Source organism: Rhagoletis pomonella, unplaced genomic scaffold (genome assembly GCF_013731165.1).
Source record: "Rhagoletis pomonella isolate Grant_MI unplaced genomic scaffold, Rhpom_1.0 Rhpom_scaffold_00013, whole genome shotgun sequence".
Classification (NCBI taxonomy): Eukaryota; Metazoa; Arthropoda; class Insecta; order Diptera; family Tephritidae; genus Rhagoletis; species Rhagoletis pomonella.
Window position 1 is genome coordinate 23,966,853 of NW_023458567.1, and position 18,489 is coordinate 23,985,341.

Consider the following 18,489-nt stretch of genomic DNA (forward strand, 5'->3'; position numbering starts at 1 on the left):
AATAAGAATAAAAATGCTTGAAAGATCTATGTATACGCATCATTCGCAAAAAACCAATTCAAAATATTAACTATTTTTCTTAATATTTTAATATGTTTTCGAAATTTGCATCAATTTGATACAAACGATGGATGCGGGTTAAATGTGGCATGTAACTCCGTTGTTTTTGATACCAACACTTTAAAATTTTTACTGAAGGTGTACTTTATACCTCCTACCAACGATACGACGAATACTATATGGGTATTCATGGAAACGCGTAAATGCTTCGTAACCGCGTGAACCTCGTAAACAAACTGATTGTCCATACAAAATTAGGTAAGTTTACAAGGGTTACATAGTAAAGAGGCATTTACCCGTTTAGATGAATTGCCCTTATATGTATTTCAGCGACACAATGAAAAAAGCTTTTTGGCAAATAGAAACAATGTTGGAAAACTTAAATTTTTTTATATGCGTTTATTCACGGACTTGATAATTCCAAAAACACAATGTGTCATAGGAAAAAATGCATGTTTATTAAAAAAAAGTACAAATAAATTAATTTAAAATTTATTCAATATTAGTACTCATAGCGGATGACGACGTTCCATGCGATTTTACATGTCCACTCAGTCCAGCGGGTTGTGAAAACCGTTTTCCACAAATCTTACATTCAAATTTTTTTTCTGCATTATGAATGTGTTGATGTTGGCGAAGTTGTTTCCGGTTTGCGAACCCTTTAGCGCATACATTGCATATCTTGTCCCGCACCTTTAAATGCACGGAAGCCATATGGTCTTTGAGCTTACTTCTATTATAATATGCCTTTGGACAAATTGAACACTGGTGAATTTTGCGTTGGTCGTGTCGCAGCAAATGTTCTTTAAAATCGTATTGCATTTTGAAACTCTTGCCGCAAATATCGCAAACATACGCCTTTTCGCCTGTGTGTTGAAGCATGTGGGTTTTTAACGCCGTTGAGGTAGGAAAAGTCTTGCTGCACACTGCACAGCTGTAGATATGATCTTTTGCGTGCCTTCGTAAATGTACCGTTAAATTGGTTCCCAACTGAAATCCATGTCCACAAACAATACATTTAAATGGTAGCGACCCGTCATGGGATGCTAAATGTATTTTGTACCGGCTTTGGCTAGGAAGTAAGTTTCCACAAACTGAGCATTCAAAAGGACGAACATCGATCTCAGCAAATGCCAAGTGCTCGGCATATGGGTATTTTGCTTTATATATGCTTTTGTTTCGTTTACATTCAATTTTTTTATTCTTTTCGTATGAACATATTTTGCGGAGTCTAGAAATTTCTTTCTCCAAGTCATGTTTAGTTAAGTTTAGATCAAATTTTTTACACAATTCCTGATGTATATTTTCCAAGGCTTCTCGACGCCTGTTAGCGAATCTATATGCTATCTCATTTTCATTCCAGAGGCATGTTTGCGTCTTGTAAATGTTGGCCAATTCGATAAATTGTGTGTCACTAAGCAAGCTATGTGGTCTTAAGAAGGTTTCCTGTTAAAATTTAAATAAATAGAAAAGAATAATGCTTGATTTACGTGACATAAGTAAAGCGCTGGTTATACTTACATTGCAAGTGCAGGGCATAGAGAAGCAGCGCATGTGAAGCAGTGGTGTAATTATACTCGACATAGAGCGCATAATTTCCCAGAATCAGCTATTCAGTGTAATCAGTTAGTCTATTCGAGTACTCCAGCATTTAGTTAGGAAAACATAACTGAAGAATGCTTATTCATAGCCTAAATTAAGTCGACACTAAAGTTAGTTGCTGCTTTTTGTCATAATTTTCAATAAACTGGCGGCAACTAACTTTATAATTGACTTTGTTTCGAATATAAATATGCCCCAATGTATGTAGAAGAACGACTTCTCAGTAATTCCTGTAAATCTGATGGGTACTGGAACAGACTAATGAGAGCAATGTAGGTGGCATCTCTCTTTGAAAATGTCACATAGCAAAAAATCAAAATTCTCCAGACTTAGCTGCCATGCTGCGAAGGATAATCGCTTGTATGCAAAGCTCATTAAACAGATTCGATATGCGGCAGTACTCATGTTATGCGCTGCAGCACAATGCAAGTATAACCAGCGCTTAAATCCGTATGATTTTTTGTATAAATGAACCACAAGTACAGATCCCATGGGAGCGTCAAATACATTAAAGCGGCCACTTGACGAGAGAAAATTTTGTATAAGTATCGCCTTAACAACGATGCCAATTTTTCAAAAATCGGTGAGTAATTTTTTTGTTTAAAATATTTTTTGATAAAAGTTATTTTTTTCCTTTTAAGTGCTTTTTCTCAAATTTTTATTCACGAAGTATACAAATATGCATATAAGCCGAAAGGGAGTTTAATCGCCTTTACAACGATACCAATTTTTTAAAAATCGGTTGGTAATTTTTTCGTTTAAAATATTTTTTATTCAAAAAAAGGTATTTTTACATTTAAATGTGTTTTTTCCCAAATTTTTATATACAAATATGCACATCAAAAGAAAGAGGGTTGAATCACTCTTAAAACGATACGATTTGTTTAAAAATCAGTTCAAAATTTTCTGAAATATTAGGTTTTTAATAGTGTTGGGCAGTATCTATACCAAAAGTACTCAGAACTCGATGTTTAAAAGTATCGATACTGAGTACTCCACAGTACTCAGTACTCACAAAAGAACTCGAAAGTACTCAGAACCTAAAAGAACTCAAAAGTACTAAGTACTCACAAAAGAACTCGAAAATACTCAGAACTTAAAGAACTCGAAAGTAATCAGTACTCAAAAATTCTCTGTTCCAATACTCTCAGCGGCGGGGAGGAAATACAACCTTAGGTTAGGGTAGACTACTCAAAACTCAAGCGCGTCAGGTATTGATGGTGACAAAATCCAACGTTTTTCTGTGAAAATGCCGAAAATTCACGTCACGTGTATCAAGTAGCGAAAAATTGAGAATGCTCTGACGCTGAGGACCTTAGTGCATCTGATTTCAGAGTAAGTCACCGATTCTACAGTTCCCAGTATATAATGATGAATACTTACTATTAGACATAGTTTGATTATATAATTAATTCAAAGTTTTAAAAAATTTTGACCACCATTGCTTTCAAGATGCGGTCCCGAAAATATAGTTTTAACATTCCCTGCGACCGAATTACATATTCACGTTCTTGCAGGTTCCGCTTCATGATGTGTCAAATTTTTGTCGCAGTAAGCTAAGCGATAACGAGAATTAAAAACTCTATGACTTCGACCAAAAGAAATTTGAAATATTTATTATCATCTGTTAAAATGTGTCAAAGGTAATTTTCTACATTTCAAATTAAAATGCTATGCTTATACTTCAGCGTTTCAGTACTGATATTTACATTAATATCTGTTACATGAACGCCCATACCCTCTTTTCGTTTACACTTGCGACAGAGTTGCATTGGCTTCAGTTTATCAAGATTGTTTAGTGAAATCGTTAGAGAAATTCATCAGAAATGTATAAACGGGTTTCCACACAAATTTTGACAGTTGATTTACAAAGTTTACACAATTATAATTTTATACGGCTTACATATAATGCATTTATAAGGTGTGATGCATACCCTCATTATGTTTCTTTACAAAAATTTTTTCAATGTACCTAAGGAGCATAGTCTATAACACTGCATGAATGTTTGCAATAAATCACTATACCTAAAAATATACCGATTCTTCCAAATAGGCGCAATACTTCCTCAGAGAGTTACTTCCACGCTCCTTCTTAAGCATAAATCATATTTACGTAGTAAAGCTGGGAAACAAAGATTAAATAGAGATATAGAAGTTACGAACGAAGAAATATTGAATACATTTTTTTCTTTTAAAGACGAAGCTAGAGAGAGATGTTATTTCAAATTTTTCATGCATGCATACATCTGTAAGCACTCGAAGTTATTTAAAAAACTTTAAATAAAGACATATTGGACCACCGAAACGCATCTTCGGTGGAACTGATTAAAGCGAAAAAATAAATCTTTATAAAATCCACCCCGAAAAAGATTTCTGGGCTCGCCCCTGGTACATAGTCCACCAAGCACATATTAAAATAAAAAAATGATTAAGGAACTATCATCATACCAACGGCTGAGTGGAAGATCGCCCTACTCGGCAGCCAGTTCGAAAACGCCTTATGTCAGAAAATTTTTCAACAACGCCCTATTTCAGAATTGTATTGAAACACACTCTATCGCTGAATTTGGTTGAAGAACGCCCTAGCTCAGCTGCGGATTCAAAAACGTCCTATCTTAGCACATTTTCAATTTATTTTCGTTTGAGATAGGCCGTTTTAGCCGAATTTTGAGATATGGTATTTTTGAATAAAATTCTGGAATAGGGCATTCTTCAATCAAATTCTGAACTAAAAGTGAAAAGTTTTCTGAGATAGAGCGTTTTCGAACTGGAGGCCGAGATAGGTCGATCTTCCACTCAGCCATCGATACACTCTTATGATTGTGGCAAATAAATAATAACAAATTTGATAGAAAAGATTAAAAGCAACAGATGCACGCGCTAAGCTTTTTTGACCCTTTTTATTACTTCGGCTTGTGGAAATCGGCAGATTATATATTTCCCGTTATCCTTGAATAGTTTGCTTCAAACTAAATAGAAAATGGACGGCGTTCGAGAATTTCAACGTAACATTTTTTCCAAGCTTGCAACCAGTGAACTGCAATTATTCGTCTTTTTAGATCATTGGTTGACTAACACGAGAAAGAGTATTAATGGATATTAAGCTGATGATGCAATTGCAATGCTTGTGATATATGTTTTTATGTATAGTTGTGTTCAAATTTATTTGCATTTTATCTACTTGTTATGTACATAGACACATACTGCGGTGGAAAAATAAACGGGGACACTACAGGCCGTTGTGGTGTAGTGGTAAGCAGTTCGCGCTTCCACTCCGCAGTGCCTTGATTCAAGCCCTGGTCAAAGCAACAACGCAAACAAATTTAGAAAAAAGATTTTTTCTTAACAGCGGTCACCCCTCGGCGGGCAATGGCAGACCTCCGAGTGTATTTCTGCCATGAAAAACAGCTTCTCATAAAAATACAATCGCCGTTCGGAGTCGGCGTAAAACTGTAGGTCCCTCTGATTTGTGTCACAACATGTACTGATTTCGCGCATAAAAAATCTGGCAACCCTAGATAAAAAAATGAGATACCAAATGAAAGTGCATAACCTTCGCATGTACAAAAACTTTAAGTTTCTTGAGTAGGGTTGTCACCTATTTAAAATTACTATCTTCTATACATAGTATAAAGGATAGGCGAGATATTTTAACCACGCTACTGAATGGATTTAGACAAGATTTTGTATGTATATAATAAACGAAGTACATGATGACATATGATTTCTTTCTCCAAATACGTAAATGTACATACATACATACAAATGCATACATCCAGCGCGTGGCGAAGCCTCGCGCATCCGTGACCGGCTAGTAGAATTATAATACTAATTTGTTTAAAAAATAAATGAGTACACAAAAAGCTTAATTAAAACTCCAGTAGTATACAAAATATTTATAAAATTAATTCCAGTAACTTCCAGTGAAATAAATTTGTACTTATTATTAGAGTCCGACCGATTAATCGGCATCGGCATCGGCATCGGCTAGTATCGGCACAAAATTGAGCATTGGCATCGGCCTTTTTTCGCCGATTCTTTGCCGATTCTTTGGAATTTCTTTTCAAATGTTCAGGTGAAGCGACAGCCAACATTAAAAAACATTTGCAGACAGCTTTCAAAAATGATATTTTTTTTTTGTTGAAGGTGTTTCACGTTTTTTCCATACAAAAGTATGTGCGACAATATTTTTTTATATGGAGAACACTGCCAGCAAAAAAAAAAATTGCCAAAAATGAACGGGATTTTATAGCAGCTTGAAACTTGCACTGCATTATACTAGAATGAAATGGTCCACAAAACTGCATACCAAAATTCTGATTAAAGAGTTTGAAATTTTGGTGAAAATAAGCAGAATTTTGCTAATTTTTGTACAAAGTTTGAAATCTGAATTTATATGGTGTTTGTTGTATACCAGCTAGACTTTTATAAAAAAAAAAATAATAAACATTAAATAAAAAAGACCAAATCGGTCAAAATATCGCAATTCTTTTATTTTGTGGACCACTATACAGGGTGTCCCAGAAGTAACGTGCCAAACTTTAGGGGAAGGTAGGTGGGGGGGTGAGCTCCCTGATAAACAAAAAATTGTCAGGTAAAAGTGTCACCGTTTTTGAAATATTTACATTTTTTCGAATTTAGAAAAAAATCGTGCCTTTTCATGTGTTTTCTTTAACTGCAACTACAAACCGGGCAATACTTAGTAAATTTTTTACGTAAAATACTTCCAGATAGTTGCCTCTCCATACTCAAATGCAATGTAGTTAAAATATATTAAGGAACCATCATAAAATTAGGACTATTTCTGGATTTTTAACTTTTTGATATTTTCTTCCCCAACTTTGACTATCTCGGGTGAAAAAAAAATGTACTGAGCTATAACTTTACATTACATAAAAAAATTGCTCATTTAATAAAGATTTCAGAAAGGTGCCACACTTACTGTTTTGAATAGAAAAAAAATAAGTTATAGCCGCTTTTGTGGGTAAAGGACTGAGACACGCTAGAATGTATTTAATAGATTTAAATTGAATTTGCTCTTGTTACCGTCAAATGACATGCTAAATAGTACAAAGGTACATTATTACCTGCTCCTGACATTATTTTGTGTTATTACTTTTACATAAAAAATTTACTAAGTATTGCCCGGTTTGTAGTTGCAGTTAAAGAAAACACATGAAAAGGCACGATTTTTTTTTGAAATTCGAAAAAATGTAAATATTTCAAAAACGGTGACACTTTTACCTGAACATTTTTTGTTTATCAGGGAGCTCAAGCCCCCACCTACCTTCCCCTAAAGTTTGGCACGTTACTTCTGGGACACCCTGTATGTCTGTAAAATTCAGTCTTTATTTAACTATTTAAAAATACGATCTTTGAAAACGAAATAAACTAAACTCAGACAATTTTACCTGTGTGTCAGATGAAAATAGAAACATTTCTATTTCGTATGTACGTGCATTTGCTTTGTACAGAAACAAATCCAATTTGCCTTTACACGATATGTTGGCATTTCCATATGTAAAAAGTGGCATGCACACATGCAAATACATATCGTGTAAGAAAACCTTTACTAGTATGTATATAAAAAAGAATTTGCTAAATGATGGATTACCTAACTTGTATACTTATGTACGTATATGTATGTATATACGTCTTTCTTCAATTAAGAGAAGTTTTTTTTTTGAGTGTAATATTCATAATTTCCCCTCAATAAGAATCGTTGGTACGCAATTTGTAAGGTAATTTTTTTGCGCTCGTTCGCTAAAATATGCCAGACTTGCCGGAATGGCTGCTATCAAACCTTAATTTGGTTCTTTACTTTGGTCAAAGTGTGATTGTCTCCTTGTTATAGTTTTTGTAGAGTAATGGATGAAGTTCCAGGAACAAAATTTGGAGATATCGTAACGCATTTTTCGTTGAACATAAAAGAAGATTTCGCATTCATTTTGGGATACTTTACTAAAGACTATATCTTTGGATTCTTACGTTTTTCCAGCAAACGAGGGATGCTTAAAAAATCTACTACAAAACTTTATTTTCTGCTACGATTTTTCACGCCATTTACTCCGATTTAGGATTGTCGGTGTTCTAACCCTGGACGTGATATTAGTCCACACGAGCGTGAATGAAATGAGTTTCAACCGATCGTTTTGATTTGCTGCCCGTTTGTGGCTTGCTTTAGTCTAACTCGTTCGAGTAACTCTTGACTATTCATTTTTTTAATATTCTGATTGGCTGCCCTACAAGCGCAGCCCAATATAGAGGGCTTAGATTTGGTAGAGGTGTAAGACATGCAAGGTATACCCCATATGTTAATCTGCCGCGCTCAAATTAATCCCGAAATCCTCTCTTGGGCTCCCTTACTCTTGTTGTTGTCACACAAATGAAGGAGTTTCGCACCGCTTAGGACTGGCAAATGGATTTTTTGAGAAACTTATTCGTGGCCAAATTACCCCCGGAAGTGTGCCATTTCCTGTCGAAAACCTAACGCTGTTATAAAAAAAAATAATTTTTTGGATCTGACTGGGATCAGGTATCGATGCTGGGTCCTACCGGGTGGAATTACGATCTAACTCTAACCACTCGGCCACGACGGCCGCAAACTACTTTATACTACATATTTCGGTGTGGTGTAACTTGTTCTACTATACCCTACGTCCTCGAATTTTGTGTAATTTCACGAAAACAACGATTATATTTTTATTAAATTCACTTTTTATTTTAGGATACCAATTTACATTCACTTACACAGTTATATAATACTAATTTTTATGGAAATAAAAGTAAATAAATTTTTTATCTCTAGCGTATGAGTTCATACACGTTCGAAGTCAATTTTGTACCGTGCGACTTCATGTGTCCGCTGAGACCCGCATGTTGGGCAAAACGTTTTCCACAAAACTTGCATAAATACCTCTTTTCCGCATTATGGATAAGCATATGCTGCCGCAAATGCTTAGTGCTTACAAAACCTTTGTTGCACACATTGCATATTTGGTCCCGCACATTCCTGTGGACGCTCATATGCTCGTTCAAGGATCCTTTATCATAGAACTTTTTCGAACAAAGTTTACACCTGTGACGATAACGCTTCTGGTGGCGCAACGAGTGTGACAGAAGGTGTGATGACGTTCGCGTTTTGTGACCACAAACATCGCAAACAAATGGACGTTCGTCGGTGTGCGTGCGCATATGGATTTTTACTTCCGAGGTCGTTGCGCATGGCTTGTTGCACACCTCACATTTAAAAGTGTAGTCTTGTACGTGTCTTCGTAAATGTACTGACAAATTACACGACAGTTGGAATCCATGTCCGCAGATATCACATCTGAATGGTAACGAACCGTCGTGAGATGCTACATGTACTTTGTATGCGTCCGCGCCAAGCAGCAATTTTCCACATTGTGGGCAATAAAAGGGCGGAACATCGACCTCGAGAAATCGAATGTGATCGTGATACGAAATTATTGGTAGATATGCCAATTTTTTTCGTTGACATAGAATTTTTCTTTTCTTTTCGTATGTACAAGACCTACGCAGTCGTGTTATTTCAATTTCCAATTCGCGCTGTGTCAAATTTAATCCGGATTTTTCGTTAAATTCTAGCTGTAATAGCTTTATTGCCTCTTCACGTCTATTTTTGAATCTATATGAGATTTCTTTCTCATCCCAAAGGCAAGTGTGTGTTTTATACATTTCAGCCAACATTATGGATTGTGCATCATCTAAAAGGATATCACGTTTGGCCTGGAAAACAAAATACAAAAAATATTTACTAAAAACCGTACCTGGAATAAGAAGCTGAGTAAGTGACCAGCTATCAATATTTTCATTGTGTACATACGATTAGCTTAAAAATGAGTCTGGCAAATTCTTCAAAGGAAAAAGATTAAAGCTCTTTAAAACATGAACTGATAAATTTGAATTGTTTAAAACTTGGCACTGCTTAAAACTTTATTTTAATTTAATTCGTTTTTTCCATAGCTAATCTCAAATTGCACTTATTTCGTTCGCGGATAGTAAGAAGAGAGGTTGAAAACGAAAACTCAACGGAATCAGTTATGCAGTTAATAATTCGAAATCCGTTACCCCTAGTACAATCAAATTAAGAGTCGAAATTGGTAATTTTTCGGTTTCTGATGGTGAATTCTTTTTGGATACTGTGAAGCTAGTCTCTAGGAATGTAAAATTTGATTTGAGTAGTTGTGGGATCGCCGGCTACTTCAAACCGTTATTTAACTCAGTGGAACAGCCATTTTAAAGCCACACTTAAACGTTAGTATACATAGGTGATAGTTAAGCTCCAAAAGAACTGAGCTCCATCGCTTCACGCACTGTTTGTGCATATGTTTAAGCTCAAAATTTTTAAAACTTAAAATCGACCGACTAAACTATCAGGCAGAATACGCGCAATGAGCTGTAACACTAAGTCCCCACAGGAACTGCCAATTACGTGGTTCGCTCTGAGTTACTTTGGCGAATCATCCGATATATACGGCACATTCTTTATTTGGTTTGACAGTTCATCGTTGTTTTTTTCCTTCTTTCCTCTTTCTTTGCTTTGATGTTTTGTATTCTCACTTGCTTTGACAGCTGAGTTCGATGAATTTTCGATTAAAATTGGGGACGGCAATGATTTGTTCGTGCGGCCGCTGTGGGGTAATGGTTAGCAGTGCGCGCTACCATTCCGCAGGGCCTGGGTTCGAGCCCAGGTTCCGACTAACATCAAAAACAAAAGGTAAGAAAATTTTTTTTTTTCTAATAGCGGTCGCCTCTCGGCAGGCAATGGCAAGCCTCCGAGTGTAGTACTTCTGCCATGAAAAATAGCTTCTCATAAAAATGTAATCACCGTACGGAGTCGGCGTAAAACTGTAGGTCCCTCCCTTTTGTGTGACAACATCAAGGCGCACCCACAAATCGGAGGAGAAGCTCGGCCAAACACTAACATATTGGGTAAGCCCCCATCTATTATTATTATAACGATTTGTTCGTAATTCGCATTATAATTGAATCTGAATTACATACGAATGAAGTAATTCGCTCCCAAAACTTTGCGAATTAAGTAAGTGATTAGGCTCGCCAATTACGAATGAAAAAACGAATTACGGATGAAGCTTCCTTGGGAATGCCATATAATCGTTTAACAATCGGCCGATAGTTGGCCAAAGGGAATGGGCTTTGACTCCATACGTATTAGTCGACTTCAATATTGTGCTTCCCTTTGGGTGATGAAGTCCAGCTAACAACGAAGAAGAGAAAAACTAGTATCGGTCGCCATTTATAAACAAAAAGAGCGAACTATATAAGAATATCGAAACGCGAAGCTAGTAGAAATTAGTTACGTGAATTCTTAGCTGGCTATTTCTGCTTACTTTTATGGTGAACAAAATTTACTTACAAAAACTAGTAATATGTAATTATTGGTAATTATCTGTACGAGAACGAACTTATCGCGGACATTTCTATGATGGCGTCACACATACCGCTGGTTCTGACAAACTCGCCAAGAACAAAGTACGGTACTTATGAATGCGCCACTCGTTTGTCTTCTCTACATCGTGATAACAGCGTGCGTACCTGCATACAATTTCATGCTAATCAAAGCTAGTCACTAACGTCCAGCTAATTTGACATTAGTGGTATGGTTCGCGAACAAATCAGACATTAGTGAAGGAATGTGCGCGAACATTGCATACATTAGTGGCTATTTTAACTTATCATCCGATTCAAAGACTGTAGTAGAAGCTTAATCAATTTCAAGAGAATTTAAATTCATGCACAACTGACTCGATACTTGCGAATTCTTATGGCCAATTTCAAATGAATATTTAAATGGCACTTATGTTTAATTGTGGATTGTTGCTTAAATGCCATTTAACTTTCGTTGGGTTTCAGATCAACTTCGTTTAAATATGCTAAACAATTGGCAATGCATATTAAAAATTAATACTTTATATTTGATTATCGTTTAAAAATGTTCGTATTTAAAAATAATATTTTCATACCAAAATTTATCGCGTACGTATTTGGATGTCCACATCTGAAAATGTACATATATATAAGTGTATACACTGTGTATGATCATCATGATTAAATAATACAAGGTTGGATAACCTGGCAGTTGTCTCGCTCCCGCATTCTACCTTAGCCTTTGTTGCCGTCTTTTTTATTTACAGAAACTACTACTAAAATACAAGGAGAAATATTGTATTTGTATAAAAAGTTCAACAGGTAAAACTGCCGATATTTTCATCGATTGTTTCGTGAAAATTGATTTTCTTATTGCGCAAATTCAAGTAAGTACACCAAAAAAATCAAAAACAATGGAAATATTTTGAATTAAAACAATAATTTACATATTTCTTGACAAGAGTATTGGAGTTATTCAAAAACTAGCGTTTTACAGCAAGTGCAGCCGTTGCAAGTAATTTTTGCGTGCTAGGATCTCTATGTGTCCGTCCATGTTTGGTTGGTGCAGTCCACTCGGATCTACAGCTGCAGCGATTTATTTAGTCAAGTGCAGGCGTTTCATACTTACAAGTAAGTAACCACCCAAAAAAAGTGAAATTGTAATAATAATAATAAAGATTTTTTCTTGTGCGGGTCAGGGTCACTTTGTGTATCCGTCCACGTTCGCTGGTGCAGGTATTTTAACCGTGCAGCCTTTTGTTTGGTCAAGTGCAGCCGTTTATTTACAAGCAGTGTGCCGTTTTAGCCCTTTGGTGGCTAGATTTAGCTACCACATAGTTTTTTTGGCCACATAAATTTAAAATTGCCCCTAGCCCTTTTTTAGCCCTTTGAAGAATTTATTCATACTTGGTATGAAAAAGTTGTATATTTGCTTAATTTCAACTAAGAAAGACTGATATATATAAATATATGTATGTATTGTATGTTCCTTACGTTTTTTTACATACGTACTGTAAAGGTGTTAGGGTTGTTAACTTATTTATTAACGATTTAACTATAGTTTAAAATAGATAAGTTTACGGCCCTTAATATGCTTAATTTGTTAATTGGCCCATCAAGTCGATTGACCGTGTATGTTCTTGTGGTGTGATTGTACCAGCTGCTGGTGCGAATTCAAAAACTATTTGAAAATTTTATGATTGTATCAGCATGCTGGTATCGTGAGTGGTGAAATTAGCTCAATTTTCTAAGTAAAAAGTATTTTAGCGGAAATTTCTTGCACTATATGAGTCAAAGCCGTGTTTGTGGAAGATTAAGTTCACGATATTGCAGTTGCGAATTTAAAAAAAGCAATGTTTAACGTTCGCTGATGCAGGTATTTTCAAGTACAAAACATTACCAAAAATTTTCATTAGAAAAAACCCCAAATATAATTAAACTTCAATATTGAAGATATAACTTTTAAATGTAACCAATATAATGATTAACAAGATTGATTGGAGAAAATAGTTAGTAGAAAACACTACCAAAAATTTATATTTAAAAAAAACCAAATGTAATTGAATTTAAGATATTGAACATGTAATTTTTAAATATAATCCTTAAAGGATTAATTTGTAGACATTATATCAATTGAATCTTTATTATTTGTATATTTCTTCATATAGTTCCTTTGAATAAAGGATTTGTTTGAATTCCATTAATTTTGTTTAATATTTACTGGAATTTTAATGAAACTACTTAGTCTGTTCCAATAGCAGTCCGGTTTACAGGATTTAGTCAGAACTTACAGGAAGTCGTTCCTATTGACATAAAACCTGTAAGTGGGAACACATTTGAGAGAGTAACTGAGCAACTGTTCCTAGTCAGAAGTTACAGGATTTAGTCCGGAGTTTCTTTTCCTGTAAGTTCATGAAAAGTGTCAAACGATCAGCTGATTTGCATGTGCAAGCAAAAACTAACAGCGGTGAAAGCAAAGTACCTTATATTTGTAAAAAAAATGGAAGTAAACAACGAAATGTTTGAATATGTATAGATTTTAATAATTATTTAGTGATATTTCAGCTAAATCAGTGTTGTACAAATGACATGTAAACAAACCGACTGACGTTTTTACAGGAAATAGTGCTTTTGCGTTCCTATGCACTTCTGCATCTGTTCTCCTTTTACTCTCATTTGAGAGAGTAAAATTGTAGTTTGACAGTTCCACAGGTTTTAGTCCGAAGTTCAAAGGAACAGACTAACTGTTTATTTTTAATATTTAGGAATATTCGTCGATAAGATTTTTCTTTGGTCAGAATTTTATGTGAATAAAATTCTCTCATTCTTCAGTTTTAATATGTATGTATATACCATGTTTAATATTCCATACAAAAGTTAATTCATTGTTTATTGTGTAGATCGGTGGAACCTTCTTTATATATTTGATTCAATTTGTATATAAAAAACGCATTTCAGCACTACCAGACTAGTTTTCCTCTTTCCTTCTCAAAAGCAACTTACACGGCAATCGATTGACACAAATGTCAATATTTATCCAACCTTGTATTTTTGAATCATGTATGATCATATCGTCGGTCCCTACGAGGACTATCACATTTCGCTATTCGCATCTAAATGTAGCACATTTCATATTCTCGCGTGGAAGACTAGCACATTTCATTATTAGCGAGGAAGAGTACCACGTTTTTGCGTGGAAAAGTAGCACCTTTCATTGTGGAAGATTAGCACATTTAACCATTTTGCGCGGAAGACTAGCACATTTCAGATTTTTGTGTGGAAAAGTAGCACTTTTCAGATTTTCGCGTGGACAAAACTTATATGTAATCAAGGTGGTGTGATTTTGAATTAGTCAAATCACAAATCCATAAATCAAATTTATTTCTGAATTGAAAGTTGCATCAAATCCTAAATAAATTGTTTTTGTGATTCGATTTGTCGGCCAAATGAAAATTAAAATTTAATTGTGATTTGATTCGTCGACCAAATAAAGAACACCTATGATTTATTTGTGATTTGATTTGCAGAGCGAATCAATTTGATTCTCATTTTTCAACTAAATAATACTTTTTTATGCAACGCAAATACGATTTTCAATATTTTGCAACTTCCAGTTCTACGAAAAAAGGCGGGATTTTCAAGATTCTCGCGACTATATCGTTATCTTCGAAACTACTCCGGGACTTTTTGGACTACTTCCGGATTTCAGAACTGTCGTTATATTTATCGACCTTGATATCTATAAATTTAACGATTTTGCAATCGTTATATATCAATATTTATTGTTACCGATATATCTATCGATATTGTTATCGACATATTTATCGATATTGTTGTCCACATCAATCTGAAATGTGCTACTCTTCCACGCAAATAATGAAATATGCTAGTCTTCCACGCAAATAATGAAATATGCTAGTCTTCCACGCGAGAATCTGATATGTGCTACTTTTCGACGCGAATAATGAAATGTACTAGTCTTCGACGCGAATAGTGAAACGCGTTAGTCTTCCAAGGTAATTTGAGATGTGCTACTCTTCGTAGGAAGCGACGATATAGTGCATGATCATATGATGTATACCAAGCATGCAGAGCGGTGACAACACAATACATATGTATGTATGTACATAGTCTGGCTGTAGCTGAGTGCGAATTCTATTGCAGGCAATAGGTAAATTAATGATTATTATTTTTTTATCTTGATTATTCCCTTCGCGAATGCTTTTTCACGAACGAACGCTTCATTTTATTATGCGCGTAACTGAATTTAAAATTTATTTACCACTACACAGTACTTTCGTTGACGTTTAGAGTAAGATCAGCTACTTTTCTGATTGATTTTAGTGTAATGGTATTAACAAAGCTCTTATAAAAAATTTATAATATACCCTGTAAAAATCGCGACTACTCCATGCATGCATGTAAATAGTACACTCTAAGGGCCAAGGAGTACTCCAAAATTAACCACAATTCATATAAAAAATATAGTCCAATTAACATTGCGATGTCCTAGGGCAGGGCCATATACCCCATCTCTGCATTACATGAGAGTAGCACAAAACTACTCCAACATATTAACAATGACATTGTTGATATGCTTTTTCGTTTGTACACGCTTTTGTTCTTCATTTCACAGATGCTTTTTCGCAATTAATAAAAACCAAAAACAAAAATAAAAAACTACATGTTGCCTCTGACGGCATTTGAACCCGAACATGCTGGGAGCTAACAAGTAACAGCGAGCAGCTCAGCTACAGCCAGACATGCAAATATGCTTTCAAATGCTCAACTTCAATCACATTTCGTTAAAACACGAGCAGTGATCGGGTAACAATAAACTGGTGCAGAGACATGAGTTGGTCCGCTACAGCATGACAGAGGAGCACTTTTGTAAATACTCCAATATACCACAAATAGACCACATGGTCCAACGATTTTTGCAGGGTAGGCCTATGGGGTGATCGGGATAATATTTATTTAGTCGTAACTGTGATTTAAGTTTAGTTTACATTAAATATAAACTTAACAAACGTAAACAAGGTTCCGCCAGAGCTGAGTGGCTAGAGGTGTCTACTACCATCAATCGGGTTCGATGGACAATCAGATCAAATTAGTTTTTCCTAATAGTTGTTGTAGAGATTGAAATGATAAATATCAAAAAACCTAAGTAAAGTTGAAGAACATCTTTTGGTAATAAGCTTAATTATTGCATATAATTTTTTTACTGCTCAAATTTGTCCTTAAAATTTTTGTTATTACAAATCCCAGCCTTTCACGAAAAGGGTTCTCACAAAAATTAATATGCCGTGCAGGGCCATGATGACAACATCAAGACGGACACGACAAAGTGGCGGAAAAATTTGGGCTATCACTAAGTGCCGTTTTACACAACTTTTCATTTTCAGAGTAAAAGTGATGTGACCAGGGATCATTTGACCATCTGTACAACATCGCCCTAAGCGCCGTTTTACACAGTCTGGTTCCTGTTATCTGGCCGTCAGTTTGTTTTTACTCTGAAAATAAGCAGGTTCTGGTTTCCAAAACCAAATGGATTTACAATTCCACCCTTTTCTGACGAGTTATTTTTCAACCGATTGGTTGTTTTTGTTGTAGCGGCTACTAAACCCCGCTCGTCTGTTTCAGCTAAGGGGAGGCCCAGGAAGTGCGCAACTTCAACGGGATCTGCCCTAGGGGACAGAGGTAAAGGCTGGTGGGATTTTGAGGGCATGCGAAGAGGTATCGTGAATCATGTGGCGACTGTCCGCGTGTCGGGCATCGATTGGGCACATGTTCGTTTATTCTACTCAGGTATGAGTTTAGCCTGCTGCAATAGCCAGAGCGAAGTTGGGCTATTGTGGTGCGGGTCTCCCGAGGAAGACATAGTTCTGTCCCGTCCACGTCAGACGGTTGTGTGCCCAGAACGGAATTCACAGGTCAAGAGTCTATATAACTCAAGACCCTGTGATTGCGGTTCAGGGTACATCTGTATGCAGTTGAGTCCAGAGGTTGTTTGACGCACCTCTGGACTTCGTACGTCAGTTCGTAGAGGTGTCTCCTGATGTCGCTTGGCGAGGGCTCTTCTGCAAGCAGTTGTCTGTTTGGGTGACCACGTCTGTGGCACCCTACTAAAAACTGCTTGCCGAGCATTGTGTTATAATCAGGGAACGGCTTTTTAGGACCTAAAACCTATAAAAAAGGCAAAATGAAATAACGAAATAGGTTAGAAAAGGCAAAATTAAATGGCAAAATAGGCAGGAAAAGGCAATAGAAATCGCAAAAAAAGGGAAATAAAGCACTAAAAAAAGACAAAAACCAAAAAATTTAATCCTTGACTATTTTCTCCTTTCGAGTTTTTAACTCACAAAAAAAAGACTTTAAACTCTATAGTTGTAGTAACATTAAAGCACAAGATGCATTTTGGAAGTTTTCTGGCAGCAATTTCATTCGATTTTCGCGAAGAAACACCTTTAATATACTAAACGTGCGCTCGACGTGAGTTGATACAAGCTTTCAAGAAAATTAACAAGAAAAAATGGCTATTATCTCGTGTCTGTTTCCAAGGAATCTCAGGAACATCTAATACTTCACATCCTGTTGCCTTACTCTTTCCTCAAGAAATATGAAACGGACATATATTTCTGTTGCAAACATTGGTTACGTTGTGCTCTTTTACCACAAAAAAAAAAAAAAAACTTTAGAACACCGCACTACAAAGCGTAGCAAATTTCTTAAGAACTTCGTACTGCCTTAAGGAAATTTGACACAAGAAAATTTCTTAGCCATACCTTGTACGCCATTTTATATGGAGTTTTGGAGTTTCTCAAGAAGGTAGCTGATTACAGGCGATTTATTTTGGAACGAATTTCCGTCATCCCTTGTCAAGTTTGGTTTGCAGACAAACCGGTTTCGGCATTAAATGGTTACAGGCCTTTAAGGTAGAAAAAGCAAAAAATACAAATATCTTAAAAAAGGTGAAAAAAGGCAACATTAAATGTGTATATATGGAATATATGGAATTGGCCACAAGCCGGAGGAGAAGCTCGGCCAAACTCTAACATATGTGTAAACGCCAATCTATTATTATTATTGTTGTATGGAAAGCTAAATCGTGGGCATTCTTAGTCGAATATACTCTATCTCTTTAGCAGAAAGAAGGCAATTTCCATAAAATCCGTTCCCTGGGTATAATCCTTGATGCGGAGCATCTGGGCCTCGTCGTGTAGGTGGTGTTGGGACGACCTCAGAAGGCATCAGGTCGCTGTCCGAAGTGCCGTGTTCTGGCAGTTCTGTAGTTTCTACCAAACGGGCGCTTCGTAATTTAGAACCGGCCGACCAATTGCCTTGTATGTTGCCCGCAACGTTTCTCTTTCTTGAGGACCTTGTTGCGGCTCTGTACTCTGTTGACAATTGCGGTTG

At 35.9% G+C, this 18,489-nt stretch overlaps 1 protein-coding gene across 8 annotated transcripts in view; it reads right to left on the bottom strand.

Annotated features, from left to right (window-relative positions):
* The window catches only part of LOC118749015 (zinc finger protein 583-like), a 180,913-nt gene that overhangs the window by 89,712 nt on the left and 72,712 nt on the right, over positions 1 to 18,489 (bottom strand). Inside the window, exon 9 of one of the 8 annotated variants that reach the window (XM_036483805.1) lies at positions 532 to 1,506. The exons of 5 other annotated variants lie outside the window; for them this stretch is intronic. In XM_036483805.1, the coding sequence (XP_036339698.1) occupies positions 553 to 1,506 (954 nt within the window). In that variant the 3' untranslated portion in view covers positions 532 to 552. Of the gene's footprint in view, positions 1 to 531; positions 1,507 to 8,380; positions 9,412 to 16,992; positions 17,260 to 18,489 lie in introns of those variants that run through there. 2 more of the 8 variants (XM_036483807.1, XM_036483811.1) reach the window with 2 other exon arrangements.